Genomic DNA, 16,475 nt, shown 5'->3' on the forward strand with positions numbered 1-16,475 from the left:
TATATGATTCTTGTTTCATTTCTTCTAAGAATTCTGTATTTTCTAAGCATCCTGATTTCCGTTTTTCGGCTACATATTAAAGCCTAATATTAGGACAGTCTGAAGTCTACTTGGTCTAACCTGAATTAGAAGCTCATATCAGTCTTTAACTATCAACTGAAATAATCCAGCTCTTAATCCCTTTTCCTTCTTACCAAAGGCCCAACCACTTTCTTTGAGGAAATTAATTAAAAAATTATGGGAATCCTCTCTGAGGATAGAATTAGGGACTGCAGTAGATCAGAAACCCTTGATTGATATCCTTTCTCTCCGTGCCTGAACTGGATTAGGTAATCATCGGATTAAGAGAAGTCTTTGATTACTTCATTTAATGAAATTTTCTCTTGAGTTCACCTTTAATCCTTAAAAGGAGGATCCTTAGAGGGAGTGGTCTATGTTGGATTTAATAGTTTCAGGAATATAATTCTCTAGGGTCCACTTATGGTTTAAAAATTTTTTTCAACTAATTAGCATTTTTATTTGTTTTCCTTCTCACCTTTTCCCACACCCCAGGGAGAGGGGAAAAAAACAGAACCCAAACTGAAATCCTTCTAACAAATAGGAAGTCAAACAAAACATGCCCCTGATTTACTTGTTCCTCATTTTTTGTTTGTTTTGATCAGGATGCTGTATGATTATGTTGAAAGGAAGAGAAAGGAAAATTCTGGAGCCCAGCTACATGTCACATACTTAGTGTCGGGTAGCCTTGTTCAGAATGGAAACTCCGTAAGTACCCAGAGTTGAGGTATGCTTGAGCTATAGGTGGTGTTGATTAGTCATTTTAGTTGGGTCCAACTGTTTATGACCATTTGGGGTTTTCTTTGCAAAGATACTGGAATGGTTTGCCATTTCCTTTTCCAGCTCATTTTATAGATGAGGAAACTGAGGCAAACAGGGTTAAGGGACTTGCGTAGGATCACACATCTTTTAAGTGTCTGAGGTTGGATGTTAGTTAACTCAAGTCTTCCTTACTCCAGGCTCAGCCCTCTATTCACTGCACCATCTATCTGCTCCTGAACTAGAGATAACATATAGTTAATGGCACATAGAGAAAAGCTAACACTTTATAGAACCATTGACAACTGGAGCAGGAAGGGATCTGAAATATCAACAAATCCAACTTCTTTATTTGATTTCCTGCTTTTCATATTTCCCTTATTACTTTGTTTAAGTCCCTACTTGATGTTATTAAATTATACTTTGTTTCCTACTAAATTGTGCATGTGTTATCTCCCTCCCCTCATTAGATTATAAACTCCTTGAAAGAAGGGACTTTTGTTCCTCATCATGTATTTCCAGCACTGAGCACTGGGTCTTTAACATTGCAGGTGCTTAGTCAATTTTTGTTTGATTATAGGTAAAGAAATCAGAGAGGGGAAGGGACTCAGCAAGTTTGCACAGCTCCTGTGAGCAGAGCCAGGAGGCCGGTGCCCTTCACATTAGACTACATTGTTTTTGGTGCACGGAAGCTTCAAAGTTCGTGATGATGAGTGGTTTAGATTTGTAGATTAAATTTTTTTTTTAAGGCAATTGGGGTTAAGTAACTTGCTCAAGGTTACATGGCCAGTTATTTCTGGGTGTTGTGCTAAGTATCTGAGCCCAGATTTGATCCCCAGGCCATCCCAACACTGGAGCCGGTGCTCTTACTTGCTGAGCCAACTGGCCGCCCGTGTAGATTAAATTTGATTTGTTATTAATGACCACAACTTTTATTTGCAAAGTGCTTAACTTTCATATTCTCATTTGAGCCTTTACCACAGTATCAGTAGGTTGTGTGAATAACATCATTCCTGTTGATGAGGCCCAGAGAAGATATATGCCTTGCCTGTCATCACTTAGTTAGTAAATGAAAGGTAAGGGGGAATGACAAGCATTTGTTAAGCACCCAATAAGTGCTAGACACTGCTAAGGGCTTCACAGTTATTATCTCACTTGGTTCTCACATTGCCCCTAGGAAGTAGATGCTGTTGTTGTCCCCATTTTGCAGGTGAGAAAGGTGAGGTAGACAGGTGAAGTGACTTGCCCAGGGTCCCACAACTGGTCCTGTGACCAGATCTGTATTCTGGACTTCCTGACTACAGGTTTTATGCTGTAAACCTTGTGCCATTTAGCAGAGATTAAACCTAATTCCAAGCCCAGTGCTCTTTCTATTACAGTGCATCTCACCATAATGGATTGATATAGTGAACATTCTAAAGCTGAAATCTTTGGCAGCTTGTTTCACAATTTGCTGCTGCTGTTTTCTGAAATGGAAAAGAAAGGAATATGTCATAGTGGAGAGAGGGCTGTCATCAGAGCCAGAAAGGCTAGAGTTCAAGTCTCATTTCTGACACATACTGCCTGTGTGAATGGGCAAGTCCCTTAACTTCTCCATGCTCTGGGCAATTCTCTAAGGCTGTCAGTTGCAAAGAAAATGATAACCTGCATTGGATGAGAGAGTTTCCTAGTCAGGCAGTTCTATGTATCTGTGAAACCACTGATCCAGTCCCTATCTTCCAAAACAGGCAATCAGGTGGCTGCTTTTGCAATTTCCAATTCTCATTTTTCCTTAAAATTAGGAGAGTTAGGTCATTCTCATAAAAATAAAAGGGTTTTGTTTGGAATTTAATTTCTTATTCTTTTTAAGACTTCTGTTATCATTAATTGTGTGTGGCATAGTCTTTGCCTTAGGATCCACGAGATAGTTTCATGCTTCCCTCTCTAGAGCGATGACATCCTCAAGAAAGATGACTACTAATGCATTTGTACAGTCTTCAGAGGTTACAAAGTTCTTCCAAATTTGTTAGCCCATTTGGTTGTCACAGTAAGCCTAAGAAGTAGGTAGGGTGGGTGGTGTTAGAGGGGAGGTCATTGAGGCCCCTGGAAATTAAACCATATACTAAAGCCTATAGATCAGGTTAATGGCAGAGCTAGTACTAGAATTCTTGGACCAGTGTCACATGACATAGCTGATGGAGATAAGACTACAATCTGCACATTACGTCTCTGCCTCACATCATCAGGCAAATTACTGATATCTTTGTGGAGAACTCTTCATTATTGCCCTAGAAATTTTCATGGTGAGGTATAAGTAATCTGTAAATGTGTCACTTTATCACATTCCTCTGCCCTGCCTTAAAAAACCCTGTGAAATTTTTTTTTGTAACTATAAAATGATTTTAATAGATTTCTTTTGAAATATAGGCACCAAGATGAAGTCCAAACATACTTACTTAACAGTAGTAAAATTAATTAGGAGGAATTGTGGGAAGGTGATGTGTTAGGATGTAGAGGACTTGAGATCCCTTTACAAATACCCTAGTAAAACTAAAAAATCACCAGAAAGCCAAAGAAAAATAGCTATGATCTCTTTTATTCAATCTAAGACTGCACAAAAACGCTGCCAGATTTTACAATTCTGTGAAAGCTCTTGAGTGGCTATCAGCCAAGGTAGGCAGATGAATGCAAAGATTATAAGCAAGACAGGGCCAGATCAGCACCCAGGCAGCCTTGCCCAGGGCTCAAGAGACTCATTGGTACAGCATCCAGTAGGCCTGCCTAATGCATAGTGGGAGATCAGGCAAGATTAACTTCTGGGCAGTCTAAACTCAAGCAACAACAGGAGAAAGAACCAGGGTAGCACCTGGGAAGAAGAGCACCTGAGGTCTTGTAGGAGACCTGAAATCAATGTAGTCAACAGCATTTGGCTGGAGTCTAACAGGGTTAATAGTAAGGGACAGAGACAGCTGCAGGTTTAGGGCTGTGAAAGGACACTGAAAGCACCAACACCAAAACCTAAGTTGAGCCATCAGGAGACTGAGCCAAAACCGAGGAATTCCTGCAGAAGGCAGTCTAGTTGGAGCCACCCCATTCAGGACCAAATAGGGTATGTGCCCAGGCCATCAGGAAATGTGGGAGGAACAGAGTGAGTACAAGGCCCTAAACCAGATGCTGAGGCTGGAGTTACAAGTAAAAAAGAAGAAAATGCTGCACACAATGAAGAGAGACAGTGGATTTAGAGAAGCCTAAGAGGTAAATACAGAAGAGAAGAATAACCCTGCAACAGGTGCCTCTGAGAAAAGAAGGCCTGGCCACAACATTGAAGAGAACCTAAAAGTCATATAACAGGATGATACACAAAATGTGATGTTAAATGGAATGGAAGATGGAGAGGGACAATGGCAAGAAGAATCAGTAGTTTAGAATGGAAGGTGATAAACAAGAATGAAGTAAACATTGAGCAACAACTTCAATGGACAACAGGAAACTAAAACAAAATCAAAACTGGAGAAAGCAGAAGAAAATGTCACAAGCTGCTGACCTGGAAAACAAGTCAAGGGGAGAACAATCCAAGAATCTTTGGATTATGTCAAAATCATTACTTTAAAAAGCTTGGTTACCATATTTCAAGTAATTATTTTTTAAAATCCTCCCAGATTGATTAGAACCAGAGGAAAAATAAAAATATAAAGAACCTACAATACTCCTCCTGAAATTAACCCCCAAATGAAGATTTCTAGGAACATCATGGCCCAAAATCCTGAGCTTCCATGTCAAAGAAAAAATGTCACAAAAGAGAATTCAGGTACCAAGAAGCCATAGTCAGGATCACTCAAGATTTGTCAGCTGACATTACAAGGAGAGAACTTGGAATGCATAATTACAAGAGACAAAAGATAAAGGCTTGCAACAAAGAATAACATCTAACAAAACTGAGTATAGTCCTGCAAGGGAAAGAAATTGACCTTTAATGAAATAGAGGACTTGAAAACATTCCTTCTGAAAAGACCAGAAGGGCATAAGAACTTGGAAAGGCAAATGCATGAAGCAAGAGAAGTACAAAAAGGTAAATATATTTGATCCTTTAGTAACAATGAATTACTTATATTCTAAAGAGGGAGACAACATAAAGACCTCTAATATCTTCAAGAGTCATGAAAAGAGTTAAATAAGATAGAAAGTCAAGGGGTAATTTTGTTCTTTGATAGTCTTAGGAGAAGGAAAAGGGGGAGAAAACTTAGTTTTTAAGCTAGTTAATATTTTATCTATTAATGCACTAAGAAGAGTGGATTCGGAGAAGAATATATAAACACTGAAGAAGGGGTAGGGAGAATGTACATCCCATGAATCTCTCTTTCATCTGAACTAGATAAGGAAACTTGTATACATTCACAGACAGACACACACATGAAGAATTTTGTGCAGAAATATCTTAAACTCTATAAAGAAATATGTTAGGGCAAGGAGAGAAGAGAGAAAAGTTTAAGAAGGAACCCAGGATAGGTTAGGGAATAGTCACAGGCAGAACAGCCAGCATTGGAGGGTAGAGTGTTAAGAACAGATTAAGAGAAAGGAAAGAAAGATTAGAGACAGTGAGGTGAATAGAAGAGGGACAATGGATTAGAATAAATCTCTTCAGTTTTGGATTACTAGTGATAAGCCAACTCCTCATTCATTTTCCTCTTTATAAAAAAGTAGATATGGGGGAGAAAGGGAGAAGAAAAAGTACAAGAGGGCAAGATGAAGAGAAATACACAAATAACAGTCATAACAACATGAATGGCATGAACTGACCCATGAAAATGGAAGAGGATATTATGGATTACAAAGCAGGTTACAGTAGTTATTTAAAAGAAAAACATTTGAAAGATAAAAACTCACCCAGAGATAAGATAATGGATTGGAGCAAAGTCTTATGTTTCAAGTGAACTTAAAAAAAAAAAAGGGCAAAGGTAGCAATCAAGATTTCAGATAATACCATGGTAAATATGAACACAAAAACTTAAGCACAGAAATTGTATTATACTTAAATGCGCCATAGTTAATGACTCAGTACTTCCTATATGTGCTCTAATGGCATAGCATAAATACTTAAAGGAAAAGTTAATTGAATTGCAGGGAAAAATAGTAAGATTATAATATTGGGGGAACCCCATCGTATTCCTTTCAGATCTATACAAATCTAACAAGACAAAACAAGGAAAACATTAATGACTTGAATAGAGCTTTTGATAAGTTAGATATGATAGATTTCTTGTGATTAGGATCAGAAGTTAGAAAGAGAATAGGAATAGGAAGAGCATGGCACCTTTTAAAAAATGATTGTGTATTAGGGAATTTAAAACCTCACAAACAAATGAGGAAAAGTAGCAATATTAAACATCCTTTATTGACTATAATATAGCAAAAATATATTCAATAAAGGGACTTTGAAGTTTGGATTAAAAAAAATTAGAGACTGCTTTAATCTCAAGTAATTAGTGAGTCAAAGAACAAATCATTTAAACAGCAAAATATTTCATTAAAGAAGCAAGCTGTCACCAGAGAGACATCTCTGGTGACATAATATATACCAAAACTTACGGAATACAACAAAAGCAGTGTCTAGGATAAAATTTATGTCTCTAAATGCTTTCATCAATGAAGACTAGAGAAAGGATGAATAAATTGAGTGTGTAACAAAATAAAACAAAACAAAAAACCCCAGGAAAGTAATATAAAAAAATCCAAATGAACACTAAAGTAGAAATTTTGAAAATCAAAGAAGAATTAAATAAAATTGAAAACAAAAATCCATTGTTGACAAATAAAACTAGGAACTGCTTTTTTTTAAAAAGCTAAATAACCTAATTTTTTTAAAAAAGAAAAGTGAATGAAAGAAAAACTGAAATGAATAAGGAGAATTTATAACTGTTGCCTATGAAATAAAGGAAACCATAGTTAACTTTTATTCAGTATGACAGCAAAAAGGATAACGTAGATGAAATTGATTAATATTTGCAAAAAGACATAAAATTGCCAGATTAATGGAACAAGAGATACAGTATATAAGTAAATTTGTATCAGAAAAAGAAATCGAATAATTCATAAATGAACAATTTATAAAAAGGGGGGGGAATCAGATGTATTTACAAGTAATTTTTATTAAACTTTAAAGAGCAGTTAGGACCAAAATTATTGCAGATAATATGATAGTCCATCTAGAAAACTCTAAAGAATCTGCTAAAAATTAATTGAAACAATAACTTAAGCAAAGTTGCTGGTTATAAAATAATTCCACATAAACTGTTAGCATTTCTGTATATTACCTGCAAATCGCAGCAGGAATAGATAGAGAAATTCCATTCAAAATAACTACAGAATGTATAAAACATTTGAGAATCTATCTGGCAAGACACACAGGAATTATAATAGTACATCTAAAACATTCTTTACAGACTAGAGATGGAGCTAAATAATTAGATATTTGTTGCTCATGGGTAGGCCATACCAATGTAACAAAAATTACAATACTGTCTAAATAAATATACTTATTTAGTACCATACCAGAGGATTACTTTATATAGAGCCAGAAAAATATTAATGAAATTCATCTGGAGGAGAAAAGGTCAAGTACCTCAAGGGAAATAAAGAAGAAGGTGGGAAGGGAGGAACCCTACCAACTTCAAATCTCAAACTACCACAAATTCAGTAATCATTAAAGTGACTTGGTATTGGTTAAAAGAGAAGTCATTCAGTAGATCAGATTTAGTCCACAACATATAGAAGCAAATGAACATGATAGTATCCTGTTCTGTAAATCCAAAGATCAAATCTACTGAGGTAAAAAAAACTATTCAACAAAAATTTCTGGGGAATTATGCAATGCAGCCTGGCAGAAATTAAGCACAGACTGATAACCTCCAAGTGTGTATGTATATGTATCTTAGTTATTAAAGATCACATTATAAACAAATTCAGTGATTAAGGAAGAACACACATTTCACTGTTATAGGTGGGGAATACTTTTTTTTATCAACTATGAAATAGAGAGGATCACAGACAATAAAATAGACAATTTTGATTACCTAAAATTAAAAACCTTGTGCATAAACCCAATTAGTGCATTTAAAACTGGAAGGGAAACAGGTAAACTAGGGGAAAATTTTATAGCTGATTTCCCTGGAATTTTCCTGTGCTTATTTGGCATTTTTAATAAAAATGGATATTAGATTTTGTTATCTTGATATCCAGTATATATAAGTAAGGAACTGATAAAAATTTAAAAAAAATTGCAACACTGAAGTTCTCATCTCACATCTGTAGCAAAGATAACAAGAAAAGAAAATGAAAATGTTGGAGAGGCCATGGGAAAACAGATACAATAATGTACTGTTGGTGGAATTGTGAGTTGGTAGAGCCATTTTGGAAAGCAGTTTGGAACTATATCTTAAAAAAAAAAAGATCTCTAAAATATGTCACTAGATTTTGACACAGTGATACCATTACTAGTTCTGACACCAAAGAAATCAAAGAAGGAGGAAAAGGCCCTATATGTATTAAAATTTTTATAATGGGTCTTCTTGCAAAGGCAAAGAACTAGAAAAAAAAGGAGGGTATGCATGGATTGGAGAACAGTTGCATATATATGGTATATGCATGTGATTAGACTATTATATTGTAAGAAATTGTGGAAGGTATGATTTCAGAGAAACTTGGGAAGACTTATACAGACTGATGCGAGGTGAAGTGAATGGAACCACCACAATTTAAATAATAACAACCGCATCGTAAAGAATAATAACTTGGAAAGATTTAATGACCAATCTCAGTTCTGTCATGATGATGTATACTACCCACCTCCTGACAGAAGTGATGGCCTCAGAGTGCAGAATAAACTGTACATTTGCAGACATAACCAATTTGGGAATTTAGGTTTTTTGACCATCTATTTTTATTACAAGGGCAGTGTTTTTATTTTTATTTTTCCCTGTGGGGGTGTGTGAAAGAGGGTCTTCTCCCTAAAAAGAATAGAGGGTCAAAAGGACAGAAGAGAATAGAAGGCCAGAAAGAATCACAGTTAAGCGGGATGGATTTGAAAGTTATGTGTTGCAGTTTCTCATACAATTTTCTTTCATTTCTGATACCTATCTACACACACACATATATTACATGTATATGAAAAATTCTCATTTGTTAGGTTCAGAATGCAATTCAGAATTATTTAGTTATGGTTTTTAAACTATTTGTAATATTGAAATAAGCCTTGTAACTTTGCTTAATCTAATTTAGAAGATTCATAGTAGGAAAGACTTAAAAGGTTTTTGTTTTTGTTTTTCCTTCAATTTTATTTTATTAAATTTGTTTATCTAATTTTAGTTTATAACATCAGTTCCACAATCCCTTGAGTACTAGATCTTCCCCCCCTTGCTCCCCCCAGCAGCATGCAATCCGGTATAGGCTCTACAAATACCTTTGCATTAAGCATTAGTCAGGTTGTAAAGAAGAATTATAGCCAATGAAGTGAACAACGAGAAAGAAGGAATGAGACAAAACAAAAGAGAGAGCAAGTAGTTTGCTTCAATCTGCGTTCGAACTCTGTAGTTCTTTTCTCTGGATATGGATATCCTTTCCATCATGAATCTTTTGGAGTTGTCTTAGAACCTTACATGGCTGAGAGAAGCCTAGTCTATCAAATTTAGTCATTACACATGTATGATGTGTCTGTAATTGTGTACAAAGTTCTGGTTCTGCTCTTCTCACTCAGCATCAGTTTATATAGATCTCTCTAGGTTATTATGAAGTCCGTCTGCTCATTTCTTAAAGCACAATAGTATTCCTTTACATTCATATATGTTATGGGAATGAGAATCTGAAGATCTTTCCTGGCCCTTGGCCCTTTGATAGGCTTAAGTAACTCTGAGAACCTTCCTTGATTTGAGAATATACTCTGCCCCAGAATAGGTTGAATGTGCTCACCTGGAGCCTATAGAGGGAGGCTTGTTTTTCAGCAATGCTGACACCTCTTGTTACTTTGTGACTGAGCAGTGAGTCATGAGGGTTGTGATGGTCTCTGACCCAGGAGAAGGCTATCTATCTATCTATCTATCTATCTATCTATCTATCTATCTATCTATCTATCTATCTATCTAATCTATCTAATCTATCTATATCATCTATCTACACACACCCTGATGTGAGGTTTTGCTTTGGGGCTCACTTTGGGAACAGTTGTGTGATATGGCCAGATGAGACTCTGGGCAGCCGTTGAGCCCCCCCTGGCTTTGAAAACCCAGATGTTGGTGCTTCCCTCTCTGGTAACTAACTAGGTATGAACGTAATGGTCAGACAGTGGGAAGCCCTGTTTGCTGATCTGTCTCTCTGTGTGCTTGTAACTTCTGTTTGTATTCTCTAATGTTTGATTGATTAAAGTAAGATTGTTAACCCATTTTGAGTTGCTTTCCTTTAAAAAAGCAGATCTAAGAACCTATGCTAGCAACCACCCTGGGTATGCTAGGGTGCTTGCTTCTACAGTATACCACAACTTGTTTAGCCATTCCCCAATTGATGGGCATCCCCTTGATTTCAATTCTTTGCCACCATAAAAAAAGTTGCTATAAATATTTTTGTGGAAACAGGTCTTCCTCCCACTTGTATGATTTCTTTAGGATACAGCCCTAGAAGTGGTATTGCTGGGTTTGCACTTTTTTAATAGCCATTTGGGCATAGTTCCAAATTGCTCTCCAGAATGGTTGGGTCAGTTCACAACTCCACCAACAATGCATTAGTCTGCCAATTTTTCTACATCCTCACCAGCATTTATCATTTTCCTGTTTTGTCATCTTTGCCAATCTGACCTGTGAGGTGTGGTACCTTAGAGTTGTTTTGATTTGCATTTCTCTAATCAGTAGTGATTTAGAGCATTTTTTCATATGTTCATAGATGTATTATATTTCTTCCTCTGAAAACTGCCTGTTCATATCCTTTGACCATTTATCAATTGGGGAATGATTTGTATTCTTATAAATTTGACTCGATTCTCTGTATAGTTTAGAAATGAGGCCTTTATCAGAGACACTGGTTGTAAAAATTCTTTCCCAGTTTTCTACTTCTCTCCTAATCTTGGTTACATTAACTTTATTTGTACAAAAACTTCAATTTAATGTAATCACAATTATCCATTTTGCATTTCATAATGCTCTCTATCTCTTCTTTGGCCATAAATTCCTCCCTCCTCTATAAATCTGACAGGTAAACTATTCCCAGATTGCTTACAGTCTCAGCCTTTATATCTATGCACCCATTTAGATTTCATTTTGGTATACGGTGTAAGATATTGGTCTGTGCCCAGTTTCTGTCATACCGTTTTCCAGTTTTCCCAGCAGTTTTTGTCAAATAGTGAAATGCACCCATTTAGATTTCATTTTGGTATACAGTGTAAGATGTTGGTCTATGCCCAGTTTCTGCCATACTATTTTCCAGTTTTCCCAGAAGTTTTTGTTAAATGGTGAAATGTACCCATTTAGATTTCATTTTGGTACACCTTGTAAGATATTGGTCTCTGCCCAGTTTCTGTCATACTATTTTCTAGTTTTCCTAGCAGTTTTTGTCAAGTAGTGAATTCTTATCCCAGAAGTTAGTGTCTTTGGGTCTGTCAAACAGTAGATTACTATTGTCATTGACTGCTGTGTCTCCTATACCCAGTCTATTCCACTGATCCACCACTCTATTCCTCAGGCAGTACCAAGTAGTTTTGATGACTGCTGCTTTATAATACAGATTAGAATCTGGTATCGCTAGGCCACTTTCCCTAGCATTTTTTTTTCATTAGTTCTCTTGATATTCTGGACCTTTTATTCTTCCAGGTGAATTTTGTTACTATTTTTTCTAACTCTGTAAAATAATTTTCTGGTAGATTTATTGGTATGGCACTAAATAGGTAAATTAATTTAGGTAAAATTGTCATTTTTATTGTATTAGCTCGATCTAGCCATAAGCAACTGATGTTTTTCCAATTATTTAGATCTGACTTTGTTTGTATGAAAAGTGTTTCATAATTGTGTTCATATAGTTCCTGGGTTTGTTTTGGCAGGTAGATTCCCAAATATTTTATAGTGTCTATAGTAACTTGAAATGAAATTTCTCTTTTTATTTCTTCTTGTTGGACTTTGTTAGAAATATATAGTAATGCCGAGGATTTATGTGGGTTTATTTTATATCCTGCAACTATGCTAAATTTATTTATTATATCAAGCAGTTTTTTTACTCGATTCTCTAGGATTCTTTAAGTATATCATCATATCATCTGCAAAGAATGATAGCTTAGTCTCTTCTTTGCCTAATTTGATTCCTTCGATTTCTTTTTCTTCTCATTGCTACAACTAACATTTCTAGTACCAAATTGAGTAAGAGGGGTGATAGTGGATATCCTTGTTTTACTTAAAAGGTTTTTTTTTTTTAAACTTTATCATGGCATTCAAGACTTTCTATAGTCTGGCTCCAAGCTTTTTTAATTTGTGCTGGTCTCCCTTGTGCACTTTATGTTCCAGCCAGACTGGATTATTCTTTGTTACCCATTATTCTTCCTTCTCCTCAATCTCAGTGTCATTCTATCCCTTGTTATTGGAATAGACCCCCTCTCCCTACCTTTTACCCTTACCTCAGGACCTCTGTTTGTTGAAACTCCTCCCTTTCAGGGTCCCATTTCAGCTGCTGCCTCTTCCATGAAGCAGGACTTAATGTGCTCTTCCCTTCCTTCAGCCAAAAGGGATCTCTCCCTCCACAGATTTATCATAGCTCCTTGGTGGAGTCCCTCTTTTGCATTTAGCATCCTATCCTTTGCATCATGTTTATGGGCATATGTTTTATTTCTTCTCTCTCTCTCTCTCCTCCCTTCTATTCCCTTCCCCTTGCCAATTAGAATTTAAGTTCTTTCAGAACAAAACCTGTGCCATATTTATCATTGTATTCTCAGTGCTGAGCATAGAGGTTATCACATATTTTTGAAGTATCCATTGCTGTCCTAATACTCCTTCCAAGTGCTCTTAAACTATTAGAAAGAAAGTCTTAGAATTCTAATGAAGATAAACTGTTATTTCTTGCAGTGCCACAAGGTTGCAGTAGTGAGAGAAGATAAACTGGAGGGTAAGTATTTGAGTTCTTAAGCAAGTTTTTCCTCTTAAGGTACCAAAATGTAGGTATCATAAAAAGCTACTTTAACATCTGCACATAATACTTTCAGCTGTTTAACTGAAGAGTTCTGTATTCCTTTTATTACCAGTTTCTCAAACCTTTTAAAATATGATACTCCATCTGCCTAACCTCACACTCTCACAACTTAATAACAACTGACATTTATATAGCACTTTTCATCAGAAGACCTCAAAACTTCTGATGGACATTCCAAACTACTGAAAGCTCGATGGATTTGCTTACCAGTCATGGAGAGACAGTAGCCTTTCATCAGGGCACTGTGCACTTTGACAGTTGTTTGGGATGGAAATAAAATAGAACTTCTCTGGAAATCTCAGAGGGCTTCGTGTCACTTCCAAATTAAATGTTTGAGCACAATAACAGGACTCTTCTGTTTTGTTTTGTCTTTAAGCAAAAAAAAAAAAAAAACCAAAACAATCCAACGACCAGGAATCCATATTTAACAATGAGATGTTATGGTCTTGGATCTCTGTTTCCTGCCAAAGCATTAGCTATTATCTTTGTATGTAAAGACTCATTTCTGTACCAAACTTCCCATTGTTAGCCAAAGTTAAATTTGATGTATTAATGGTGGTAGTTCTTTTCCGCCAAAGAGAGTTTCTTTCATCTTTTTACTTATGGTGACATTGTTCTGTTAGCAAAAGCAAGGTGGCTGAGGGGGTCTAGGGCATTTGCTATAACCTAGATGTATCTTTTCCCTCTGTTTTTTCTTTATGTGATAGACAGGTACTGTTGTATCTACCCTACAATAATACCTTTCATTTATATGAGTGTAATAGGATCATAGATTTAGAACTGGAAGAGACCTTAGAGATCACTAAGCCCAACCCCCCTCTTTTACAAATGAAAAGTGAGAGATTGCGACTTGCTCAAGGCTGTAAAGTAATAGGTATAAGAGTTGGATTTGAAATAAGACTTTCTGACTCTATACCATACCATCTCCTTAGGCAAGGCTTTATGAGAAGACTTATTTCATCTTTCCTTGATGCTGGGCTCTTGTAATTCTTCTAATGTGCCTATTGATCATTGTTAAATTTATAATAAAAATGAAATTTAAATTAAAAAAATTCTGAGACTTTAAAAACTCTTTGTTTCCAAAGGATTGTGATTTTATGATTTATAGCTAGAAGCTATCATCTAATCCAATCCTTTTGTTTATAGAGCAAAACAATCGCAGAGGTGCTAAGTGCCTTGCCCCAAATGGCAGAACCTGCCATGTCTTCCACCTCCAATCCCAACCCTTCTTTTTACTTCATCATGCTATATTCCTAGGAGCAATCCGAAGGAGTACCGGGAGGGACTATTGCTCTGCTTTACTGATCTAGAAACTGAGATGAAGGTTACTCGGGTTGCCAGGAACAAAACTGGCCCTCAAACCCAGTCTTTTGTTTCATGTTCTAGCACTCTTCCCACTAGACCATGCTAAGCATCCTCCTAAGAGAATAGTATCTCTGTGCAGAGATTGATAGATATTAATATATATTGGTTCAGGCAGAAATGACCTTCAGCAACCTTGTTTCTCCCCAGCAGTATGCTAGACTATAAATCCTCCAGTGACTGAGGGAAAGAGAAGCCCTGGTTGTCATCATCAGTCATCAGTTACTGTTTATTGAGTGCCCACTGGATGTGGGAGATGATAGTGGGTTCTATACCGCCTGACTCACTACCACCTACCTTGTCAAAATGTCCCTGTTTGCAGACAGATGAGTTGATGTTATTGCAGGGTGGCTTGTTAGTCTTTTAAAGTTGTTGGACTACCACAGACTGCAAATGGTTTAATGCAGAAGGGTTTCTTGTTATATTCCTCTTCATACCATGAAGACTATGTATTAACAGCGTGCTCTTCCTGTTGACTTGTAGCAGTGAAGTCCAGGCTTGCTGTGACTGCCAGCATCCATGTGTACAGTGTCCAGAAAGCAATGCTCAAGGACAGTGGGCCTCTGTTCAACACCGACTATGACATCCTCAAAACCAACCTGCAGAGCTGCAGCAAGTGAGTGCTTTAAAACTTCTCTGTGGGCTTCTTGGCTAATTGGTCTTGTAAATTGTTTGTACAGTGGCTCCCTCTTAGAGTGAAATGTCAGCTATGGTTAAACCCCAATTGCCTTACAGGATAGCCAGTGCCTGGTTTGCTGGTGCATTGTGAGCTGAAAAAACCCAAAAGCTCTGTGTAAAGGAAGACTGGATTTCCCCAGGACCCCCATACCAAAATCCCATTGGTGTTCCTACATGCCTCTCCCAGAAAGAACTGTGGTTTTCTGTAATATACCACAAAATGATTATTTAGTAGAATCACAGAACCTCAAAGTTGTCATAAATCTTAGAAAAATGATGTGGTATAATCCTTCCCTTGAAGGACAGACTCAGAGAATCTCAGTGTTGGAATGGTTCTGGAAGGTCACCTGGTTTAGTCCCTCCCGATGCAGGAATCCCCTTTGTAGCATCCCTGACGAGTGGGGATTCAATCTTTGCTTGAAGGGGAGACTATCTCCTGAGTGAGGCAGCCCGTTCCACTCATGTTGCGTTGAAATCTGCCTCTGTGGAATGATAACTCTCCCTCTTTCCCACCCTAAATTCTCTCCCACGGGAACCAGGTAGTACATATCTGTTCTCTCTTCCATGGGATGATCCTCTTAAGATATTTGGAGACAGTAATGTTGTCTCCCTCATTCCTTTTTCATTTCTCCATATGAGGTAAAGTTCATGAAATCTTATTTCTTTTCTGATACTGACTTTGTAAATCATCATATAATCTGAGTTTAGGCTAAAACATCGTAGTTCCTTCAGGAAGTTCTAGTTATCTTCTTGATAAGTGGTCTTGCAGCCTTTCTTTGAACATCTCTAATGATGGGGAGCTCAGTAACAAACAAGGCAGTTTCTTCATTAATTTAATAATCAGCAAACATTGATTAAGTACCTATATACCTAAGTATAGAATACCTGTTGTGCTAGGCACTGGGGAGAATCCATAGTTTATATAAGATATGGTCCCTAGCCTCGTTTGGTTCACAGTGTAGCAGGGACATCTTCTTTTCAGTCAGCCTAGCTGGGAAGTAAGTTCTGAAAAGATAAAATAAAAAATTTATAGGATCTGTTTTGTGAGAATTGAAAAAAAAATGATTAAAAGTCTCTGGTAGGTGTCGATCAAGTTGAGTGATTATTGGTTTTTGAAAAGCCTTCTGCATTATAATTTGGAATGATATGTTAGGTTCCAAAAACCAGTCATCATATTGCAAACATCGTGTCAGTAAGCAAGAAGAAAAGCAATTTGAAAATGCAGTTTGCTGAGGGCCCCCTAAAATAAACAAGGCAAGTGGAAAACTTGGTAACAGGAAGCATTCTAATGAAATTTCACTTAAGCTATTCCCAGTAGAAATATGAAAAATTTATCTTCAATAAAGAAGTTCGTATTTAGCTCTGAGAATTGTGGGTCACCAGGGAACTGACTCATTTCTAGGATTGTTTTGTGTGTTTGAAGAAGTGCT

At 36.8% G+C, this 16,475-nt stretch overlaps 1 protein-coding gene across 2 annotated transcripts in view; it reads left to right on the top strand.

Moving 5' to 3' along the window:
* POLD3 (DNA polymerase delta 3, accessory subunit) overlaps window positions 1–16,475 on the top strand; it is a 67,251-nt gene that overhangs the window by 13,671 nt on the left and 37,105 nt on the right. For both annotated transcript variants that reach the window (XM_069070845.1, XM_069070846.1), the window contains 3 exons: window positions 663–765; window positions 12,882–12,921; window positions 14,851–14,983. In XM_069070845.1, coding sequence (XP_068926946.1) covers window positions 663–765; window positions 12,882–12,921; window positions 14,851–14,983 — 276 coding nt within the window. The remainder of the gene's footprint in view (window positions 1–662; window positions 766–12,881; window positions 12,922–14,850; window positions 14,984–16,475) is intronic.

The sequence above is a fragment of the Petaurus breviceps genome, unplaced genomic scaffold (genome assembly GCF_028583685.1).
Source record: "Petaurus breviceps papuanus isolate PSGF00001 unplaced genomic scaffold, PetGlider_PUasm1.0 90823, whole genome shotgun sequence".
NCBI lineage: Eukaryota > Metazoa > Chordata > Mammalia > Diprotodontia > Petauridae > Petaurus > Petaurus breviceps.